Source organism: Tachyglossus aculeatus, chromosome 10 (assembly GCF_015852505.1).
Source record: "Tachyglossus aculeatus isolate mTacAcu1 chromosome 10, mTacAcu1.pri, whole genome shotgun sequence".
NCBI classification, from domain to species: domain Eukaryota; kingdom Metazoa; phylum Chordata; class Mammalia; order Monotremata; family Tachyglossidae; genus Tachyglossus; species Tachyglossus aculeatus.
The window spans coordinates 52,735,662-52,745,329 of NC_052075.1; the positions used below are offsets into that span (position 1 = coordinate 52,735,662).

Sequence of the window (9,668 nt, forward strand, 5' to 3'; positions counted from 1 at the left end):
GCAAAGCATGAGGGCTGGATTGAGGTGGGAAATCAGGTGAGGCACAAGGGGGAAAGCTGATGGGGGGTCTTAAAGCCTATCGTAAGGAGTTTGTTGTGGAGGTGGATGGGCAACCGCTGGAGGTTCTTGAGGAGTGGGGAGACGTGGATTGAATGTTTTTGTAGAAAAATGATCCGGGCGACAGAGTGAAGTATGGACCGGAGTCGGGAGAGACAGGAGGCAGGGAGGTCAGCGAGGAGGCTGATGCAGTAGTCGAGGTGGGATGGGATAAGGGCTTGGATCAACGTGGGAGCAGTTTGGACGGAGAGGGAGGGTAAGGGCTTGGAGCTAAGCCACGTGGCCAAGGTAGAACAAAGAGGGTTGGGGGAGAGTCCAGGAGATGAGGAGCTGGAGGGGCTGCACCCGGCTCCAGACCCTGGCCAGGTGATGTCCAGCCACCCCGTGTGACGGAGGGGAGCCCCCCTGTGCCCCCCCAACCCCGCTCCCCACCCCCATCTCGGTCTGGCTCCCTCTCTCTCCCCCCTCCCCCCGATCCCGGTCCCCGCCCCAATCCCGGTCCCCTCCTTGTCGCCCAGGAAAGCCGGGCATCGCGCACAGGGACTTGAAGTCCAAGAACATCCTGGTGAAGAAGAACGGGATGTGCGCCATCGCCGACCTGGGCCTGGCCGTGCGGCACGACTCGGTCACCGACACCATCGACATCGCCCCCAACCAGAGGGTGGGGACCAAGCGGTAGGATCGGGACCCCGGGCCGGTGAGGGGGGGGGACCGGTGGGGGCGATTGAGGGGGGAGGGGGTCACATCAGGACTCACCTCCCCCCACCGTGTCCCCGGCGGCTCTAGGTACATGGCCCCCGAAGTCTTGGACGAGACCATCAACATGAAGCACTTTGACTCCTTCAAGTGCGCCGACATCTACGCTCTGGGGCTGGTGTACTGGGAGATCGCTCGCAGGTGCAGCTCGGGAGGTGCGTCCCATCCCGGCCGGGCCGGCCGGGCTCCGAGGTTGTGGGGGTGGGCTGGGAGTCTGCCCCCGGGCCGGTCTGGCAGAGACGAACAGTGACAATCCCCACGCCCCCCTTCCCGGCCGGAGGATGGGATTGGGTCGGAATCGCCGGCTGGGAAGAATCAGACTGAGGAAGCTCAAGGCTGGGCACCCCCGCACCCGGTCTTCGTGCCCTCAGCCTCTCCTAAAGGGCCGAGGGTGGCAACCCCCTTGCCGAGGAAGGAGCACGGGGGTGAGGGTGCTGCTCGCCTCTTGGTTTCCCTGAATGGCGTCTCACAGCCCCCCTTCCCGCCCACCCCCTCCCACCCAGGGATCCACGAGGAGTACCAGCTGCCCTACTACGAGCTCGTGCCCTCCGACCCCTCCATCGAGGAGATGCGGAAGGTCGTGTGTGACCAGAAGCTGCGGCCCAACATCCCCAACTGGTGGCAGAGCCATGAGGTAAAGGGGTCCCTCCTGCGGCCCGCCACATCACCCTCTCCCCTTCCAGGGCACCACAGGCAGAGTGCTCACAAGCAGTGCTGTGCCTTGGGGCTCACCGGCGGGCAGCCTGGGCATCCCGGGACCGGACCTTCACCCATCTGGATGCCCCGGGGTTAGGGGACGGACCGTCCCCGGCCTTGGCGGGGAAACACCGACTGACGGAGCCAGGCAGGGAGGTCCTTGAGCCCATCCTCATACCCACCCACCGGGAATGAGTGCCAAGCCGGACGGAGGGTGGGGGCCAGACTTGGAAGACCGCCCAGCGGAGAGGGAGGCGAGCTTGGAGCTGAGGGGTGACCGGGGCCGCGGAGGCAGAGGGTGTAGGCCGCCGGGGCAGCGAGCCGGGTCATGCGGCAGCTCCCGGTTGCTCCACTGGCTTCCGTGAGCCTCAGGCGGCACGTGGGCCACTGCTTCAGGGCAAGTTTCCCCCCTGCCACCCCCACGCGGCACTTTTCGGGTGCTAGTTTGCTTCCAACTGCCACCAACTGCCTTCCAACTGCTCCCTGCTGGAGCCCAGCATTTTCCACCTTCCTTACGGACCATCAGTTGGTCACCCCCCAGGGAGCATCTTTAGGGTGGACAGGGTGGCTTCACAGCCTCCCGATGTCCCTCCTCCGGGCTGTCAGGCTCTGAGGGCGCAGCCATGCACACGCACGTATACACCTATGGTTGGGCTTTTATCGATCAATCAGTCATTTACTGTGCACTTTCAGTGTGTGCTTAGCAGAGCACAGGTCCAGGAGTCGGAGGACTTGGGTTCTAATGTGTGCTCCACCACTTGTCCACAGTGACCTTGGGTGAGTCACTTCACTTCTCTGGGCCACAGTTCCCTCATCTGCAAAATGGGGATTCAGTCCCTGATCTCCCTCCTACTTCCCTCAGCGCTTAGAACAGTGCTTTGCACATAGTAAGCGCTCAGTTCCCTCATCTGCGAAATGGGGATTCAGTCCATGATCTCCCTCCTACTTCCCTCAGCGCTTAGAACAGTGCTTTGCACGTAGTAAGCGCTCAGTTCCCTCATCTGCGAAATGGGGATTCAGTCCTTGATCTCCCTCCTACTTCCCTCAGTGCTTAGAACAGTGCTTTGCACACAGTAAGTGCTTAACAAATGCCATTATTATTATTACTTAGACCCTGAGTCCCATGTGGGACCCGATTATCCTGCGTCCACCCCAGAGTTTAGTACAGTGTTTAGTGGTGTATAAGCTCCCTTTTTTTGTTGTTTATTGGTATTCAAGCGCTTACTATGTGCTAGGCATTGTTCTGAGTGCCGGACACAGCACTTGGCAGAGACCACAATTATTATTATTATCACTGCGCCCTCGGGAGAGTAACTAGAACAGAGTCGGTAGACACGCTCCCCGCCGGCATCCCGGCCTCGCCCCTCGCTTGGGCAGGGTGGAGGGCGAGGGAGGGCTTGTGACGGGGCCTCCCCTCCCCTCCGCCAGGCGCTGCGGGTGATGGGGAAGATGATGCGGGAGTGCTGGTATGCCAACGGTGCCGCCCGCCTCACGGCCCTGCGCATCAAGAAGACGCTGTCCCAGCTCAGCGTGCAGGAGGACGTGAAGATCTAGCCGGGCCGCCGCCCGCCCGCCGCCCACCACCTCCATCACCTACGGGACGGGGCGGCGAGACCCTTCCTCTCAGCCGCCGTGCCGAGCAAGCTGCCGGGGCAGCCTGGCCCCCCAACTCTGGGCGGGCCGGGGGGGTGTCTGAGACCCGGACTCCTCTTCTACCCACCCCTCCTTCCTTCAGCATGAAGACTTGAGGGATCCCTGGCGGCGGAGGAGGGGTGTCTTGGGCACCCTCCCTGCCCAGCCTTCCGGAAGTCGGCCCGGCCAGGTCCCTGCCCGTCCCGGGGGTTTTTATCGCGGACCGGCCCCCTCTGCGCCGGAAAGACCGTGGGGCCCTGGGAGGGGCCGTCGCGCGTGCCGGTTGTGCCAGCCGGATGTGTGCATGAGCCATGAGCGGGGTGTGTCTTCCCTTTGTGCCTAGCCCGTGCCACACTCTCTTGCGTGTATGTGTGCGTGTGTGTGCGTGTCTGTGTCTGTCGGGGGGGCGGGGGGGGCAGGTGCACACTTACGTACTCGAGCTTCTCGTGCATGAGCCGGCGGCCAGGGGAGCCGCCCCCTCCCGCTCCGCTCGGGACTCAGGGGTCCGGGCTGCTCTTGGTCCGGCCGCCGCGCCCGACCCTCTCCCCCTCTCCCCCTCCCTGTGGGACTTTTGAGGGGAGGGGATCTCCCAGCTCAGGCGGATGAGCACCCCCTCCCCACCCCCTCGCGGGGGCCGCCTTGTACATTTTGGGGGGCGGTGGGCGGGGGGGTCAGGGCTGCATGGGTGTCGTCGTCGTCGTCGTGGATAACCAATCAGGGTGGCTTGCAGGTGAGGAGACGTCGCAGCCATTCGGGGACCCCCCCTCTTCCCCCCGACACCCTCCCCAGGGTGGGGCGGGGGGGGGGTCCGCGTCTCTTGGGTACATGCGCACTCTGAAGCCATAACTTTTAACTGGAGTGGTTTGATGATGATTTGATATGATTTTCGTTTTTTGTTTTGTTTTCTTGGGAGGGTCTGGATTTTAAACTTTTTTTAATGCCGTACTTTGTAAAACTGAAATCTCTCTCTCTCTCTCTCTGTGATTACCTCTCAGCCTGTTTGTTTTTAAAGAAATGACTGCAAAAAGGACAAAAAAAAAAAAGGGGAAAAAAAAAAAGGGCGCCCAAAACGCACAGAGCCTGATCAACACACTGGAACCATCTCTCCCTTGAGCCCTGCCCGATCCTGTCGTTAGCCGAGGGGGCCGCGCGGCCGGCTCCCCCAGCCCACCTCCACTGCCCCCTTCCCCACCTTCCGAGCAGCGAAGCTGTGAGTTCTTGGCGCCGGTGGACCGGGGGCCAACGGGGGGCTTTCATTTCCCTCCCCCCACAACCCCAATCCCCCGAGCCCTGCCCCCCTGCTGCTGCTGCCCCCCCAAAGCAAAGTCCTAGAGGTGACTTAGACCTCGAAGCCTCAGGGTTTAAAAAGCTGGTGCCCCGGGGGGAGGGGGTGGGGACCTGGCGGGGTCCCCCACCCCCCAACCCGCCCGGCAGCTGCAAGGCCTTGGGGGCCAACTCGATCAGGTGAGGGCCTCGAGACTTCTGCAGCCCGCCCACCTCCTCCCCGGCCTGATTCTGGGCCAAAACCTGGGGGTCTGGGGTGGGTGGGAAAGAGGGAGCCCAGTTTACCTTCACAGGGCGGCAGGCCCCCGACGTCCGTTTATTTATTTCCCCCGAGCCCCAACTGCCGCCCCCCCCGTCTCAGAAACCCCCCAGCAGATGACTGTTCGTCCTCCCCCAGCACCCCCACAATCCAGTCACCCTCTAACACTGATCCCCCTCCCCAGCTCCCAACCCCTCTGTAACACTAATTCAGTGGCCACCTTCTCCCCAGCCCCGAGGCCGGGCCGAGAGAGGAAACGCTCTGGGCAGGTGGGAAACCCCCTCCCCGACATCGCCACCGCGTAAAGGTCCAATCTCAGCATCCGCTGCCTCCCGCCCCCCAACCCAGCGAACCCCCAAAGTGCATTACCAACTCGTCCGGCCGCTCCCAGGGCTCGGGGCGGCCCGCCCCCGCCCCCCGTTTGGGCCAGGGCGGGAGCAGAGCCTCCATCCGGCCCCGGCCCGGCTCCCTCGGTACTTCTCGGTTTGTGTTTGCTCCGTCTTACTAGAAAGGACTGTACGATAGCCACTTAGACACTTTACCTCTTCAGTATGCAAATGTAAATACACTGTAATATAGGAAATCTTTTGTTTTAATATAAGAATGAGGCTGTCCAATTTCTGCTGTACATTATTAAAGGTTTTATTCACAGAAGCCCCGCGTCTCTGGCCAACGGGGGTGGTGGGAGGGAGGAGAGACCGTCTACAAAGTGCTGGGGAAGGGGAGGGTTCAGAAACGACAGAGAAGACGACTCCATGGCCTGCCTTCCAGGGGGCTGAGAGTCTAGCGGAGGAGCAGGAGCAGCGTGGCTCAGTGGAAAGGGCACGGGCTTTGGAGTCAGAGGTCATGGGTTCGAATCCCGACTCCACCACATGTCTGCTGTGTGACCTTGGGCAAGTGACTTCACCTCTCTGAGCCTCAGTTACCTCATCTGTAAAACGGGGATTAAGACTGTGAGCCCCAAGTGGGACAACTTGATCATCATCAATCGTATTTATTGAGCGCTTACTGTGTGCACAGCACTGTACTAAGCACTTGGGAAGTACAAATTGGCAACATATTGATCACCTTGTAAACCCCCCCAGCGCTTAGAACAATGCTCTGCACATAGTAAGCGCTTAACAAATGCCATTATTATTATTATCAGCGGGGAAGAAGGTGGATGGTGGAGTCTTCCATCACTCTGGACTGTAAGCACGTCGGGCAGAGACTGTGTCTCCTGCTAATTCTGTTGTATTAGTGCTTAGTGCAGTGCTCTGCACCAAGTAAGCACTCAGTAAATACCTTCGACTGAGTTCATTCATTCATTCAATCGTATTTATTGAGCGCTTACTGTGCGCATAGCACTGTACTAAGCGCTTGGGAAGTCCAAGTTCGCAACATATAGAGTGATAGGGAGTGGTGGAACAACAGGGTTGCCAGCTTCTCATTGTGAGTACTGAGATGGGAAAAGGCCGGGATTTTAGGGGTGGGGACTGGGAGGGAGTAATCAGTCCACGTGGTATTTATTGAGCACTTGCTGCGTGCAGAACCCTGCACTGTGTGTTTGAGGGAGTACGATATGGGTGGTAGGAATAGTTGCGCACTTAATATGTGGCAAGCACTGTACTGAGCACTGGGGTTAGACAGTCAGGTCAGACTCAGTCTCTGTCCCATATGGGGCTCACCGTCTAAGGGGGAAGAACGGGCATTTCATCCCCGCTTTCCAGGTGAGGCACAGGAGTGATTTGTCCAAAGTCACGCGGCAGAGTTGGGATTAGGAGCCAGGTTTGTGTTGGCTCCGATCCTTGGCCGCGAGGATTTTACGATCTAGTTGACGGGCTTCAAGCAGCCAATGGACCTTGGGCATCATCTCGGGGATCTCTTCAGCCTGATTGGGAGCCCTCGGGTCTTGGCGGAGAGCACAGGTGAGCAAGTCTGGGACCCTCAACTCAGAAAATCATGCAGACCACCATGCTTATCGTACATATTTATTACTCTATTTATTTTACTTGTACATATCTATCCTATTTATTTTATTTTGTTAGTATGTTTGGTTTTGTTCTCTGTCTCCCCCTTTTAGACTGTGAGCCCACTGTTGGGTAGGGACTGTCTCTATATGTTGCCAATTTGTACTTCCCAAGCGCTTAGTACAGTGCTCTGCACATAGTAAGCGCTCAATAAATACGATTGATGATGATGATGATGATCCCTGTGAAGCGGGCACTGCTGAACGGGTCCCGAGAAGCAGCACGGCCCGGTGGACAGAGCACGAGTCTGAGAGTCAGAGGACCTGGTTTTGAATCCCGACTCTGCCACTTGTCTGCTGTGTGACCTTGGGTGAGTCACTTCACTTCTCTGGGCCTCAGTTCCCTCATCTGTAAAGTGAGGGTTAAGCCTGAGAGCCCCACGTGGTACAGGGACTATGTCCAACCTGATTAGCTTGTAAGTACCGTAGCGCTTAGAACAGTGCCTGGCATGTAGTAAGTGCTTAACAAATACCATTTTTTTAAAAAAGCCGAGTGGAGGAGCGAATTAGAGCGCTAAGGTTTTATACCACCCCACTCTCTCATCCCTGCCAACCACGTCTCCTCGGGCACGGGGGGCAACGAGCAAGCCAGGAGGCAAGTTTTCCCCCACAGGGTGAAGGGCATGGAGGGTGAAGCTGAAAGTCAATCAGTGGTACCCCTGGAGCGCTTACTGCCTGCAGAGCACTGTACTAAGCACTCGGGCAGTCCAATACAATAGAGTTTGTAGACTCCACCCCTGCTTACAAGGAGCTCCTGGATAGAGCACTGTACTAAGCACTGAGGTAGATACAAGCCAATCAGACTGGACACAGACCCTGCCCCACATGGGGCTCATTCTTAATCCCCATTGATTGTCGGCTCTGTGACCTCGGACGAGTCATTTCTTTGTGCCTCAGTTTCCTCATCTGGAAAACAGGGATGAATAAATGTCAGATATGGACATAAGTGCTGTGGGGGCTGGGAGGGGGGATGAATAAAAAGGAGCAAGTCAGGGTGATGCCGAAGGGAGTGGGAGGAAGCCATTCTCTCTCCCCCTCCCTCTCTCTCCCCCTTCTCCTTCCCTCCTCTAGACTGTAAGCCCGTTGTGGGCAAGGGAATGTGGCCATTTATTGTTGTATCGCCCTCTCCAAAGCGCTTAGTACAGTGCTGTGCACACAGTAAGTGCTCAAAAAATACGATTGACACTCCAGACCCTTAGAACCTCCCTGACCTGTTGGAGGGGAGTGAAAAAGCAAGCAAGAAGATTAGCTGAGTGTGTGTGTGTGTGTGTGTGTGTGTGTGTGTTTGGGGGGGGAGGAGTGCTATAGCTCCTACTTTGGGAGCCCCCTCCCCTCCCCTCCAAACCACTACCACATTTCAGGCCTGGTAATAGAAGCAGGAGTTCTGCTTCCAAGCTCCAGCTCTGCTTCAATAATAATAATAATAATAATAATGCATTTATTAAGTGCTTACTATGTGCAAAGCACTGTTCTAAGTGCTGGGGAGGTTACAAGGCGATCGGGTTGTCCCACGGGGGGCTCACAGTCTTAATCCCCATTTTACAGATGAGGTAACTGAGGCACAGAGAAGTTAAGTGATTTGCCCAAAATCACAGAGCTGACAAGTGGCGGAGCTGGGATTTGAACCCATGACCTCTGACTCCAAAGCCCGGGCTTTTTCCATGGAGCCACGTGCTTCCTCGTGCTTCAATCTCCTGATTAGCATCGGGGCTTTTTCCCCAGGTCTAGGGGTTCATTCATTCAGTCGTATTTATTGAGTGGTTGCTGTGTTCAAAGCACTGTACTAAGCGCTTGGGAGAGGGTTGTGAGGTGGTGGTCATTTCTGAGTGGGTGTCCCGGCAGCATGGGTGGAGGAGTATCTGTCTGTGGGAGGTGGCCTCCATGGAGCCCACTGTTGGGTAGGGACCGTCTCTATATGTTGCCAACTTGGACTTCCCAAGCGCTTAGTACAGTGCTCTGCACACAGTAAGCGCTCAATAAATACGATTGAATGAATGAATGCAGGCCTCTGCCACATCTCTGTGCATGCCTGGTGCTTGTGGGTGATGTGTGTATGTGAGAGAGAGAGAGAAAAAAAAATAGGAAGAAAGGAGAAAAAAGAGAACAGAAAAGAAGGGAAAAAGAAGAAATAGGAAGAAAAAAGAAAAGAGGAAATAGGAAGAAAGGAGAGAAAAGATGAGAAGAAAAAAGAAAAGAGGAGAGAAAACATGATGGTATTTGTTAAGCACTTACTATGTGCCTAGCACTGTTCTAAGTGCTGAGATAAACTACAAGGTAATCAGGTTGCCCCACGTAGAGCTCACAGTTTTAATCCCCATTTTCCAGATGAGGTCACTGAGGCTCAGAGAAGTGAAGTGACTTGCCCAAAGTCACACAGCTGACAAGTGACGGAGCAGGGATTAGACCCGAAGACCTCTGACTGACTCCCAACCCCTAGACCTCTAGACTGTGAGCCCACTGTTGGGTAGGGACCGTCTCTATATGTTGCCAACTTGTACTTCCCAAGCGCTTAGTACAGTGCTCTGCACACAGTAAGCGCTCAATAAATACGATTGAATGAATGAACCCCGGGCTCTTGCCACTAAACCATGAAAGGAGAAGAAAAAAAAGGGGAGAGAGAAGAGAGAAGAAAAAGAGAGTGAAGAAAAAAGAGAAGAGGAAAGAGAAGAAAAGAAACTGTGTCTTGGGGCCAAGTCTCACCTGGTCCGGGCCTGAAAGAGAGAAAAGAAAAAAAGAAGAGAAGAACGAGAAGAAAGGGAGAGAATAATAATAATGGCATTTGTTAAGCGCTTACTATGTGCCAAGCACTGTTCTAAGTGCTGGGGGCGGGGGGGATACAAGGTGATCAGGTTGTCCCACGTGGGGCTCACAGTCTTTAATCCCCATTTTCCAGATGAGGGAACTGAGGCTCAGAGAAGTGAAGTGACTTGCCCAAAGTCACATAGCTGACAAGTGGCGGAGCCGGGATTAGAACCC

General features: G+C 56.4%; 1 protein-coding gene across 2 annotated transcripts in view; it reads left to right on the forward strand.

Moving 5' to 3' along the window:
• Window positions 1–4,079, forward strand: part of ACVR1B (activin A receptor type 1B) — a 30,581-nt gene extending 26,502 nt beyond the window's left edge. For both annotated transcript variants that reach the window (XM_038752728.1, XM_038752727.1), the window contains 4 exons: window positions 576–732; window positions 844–968; window positions 1,317–1,447; window positions 2,938–4,079. In XM_038752728.1, the coding sequence (XP_038608656.1) occupies window positions 576–732; window positions 844–968; window positions 1,317–1,447; window positions 2,938–3,063 (539 nt within the window). In that variant the 3' untranslated portion in view covers window positions 3,064–4,079. The remainder of the gene's footprint in view (window positions 1–575; window positions 733–843; window positions 969–1,316; window positions 1,448–2,937) is intronic.
• Window positions 4,080–9,668: the final 5,589 nt, after the last annotated feature.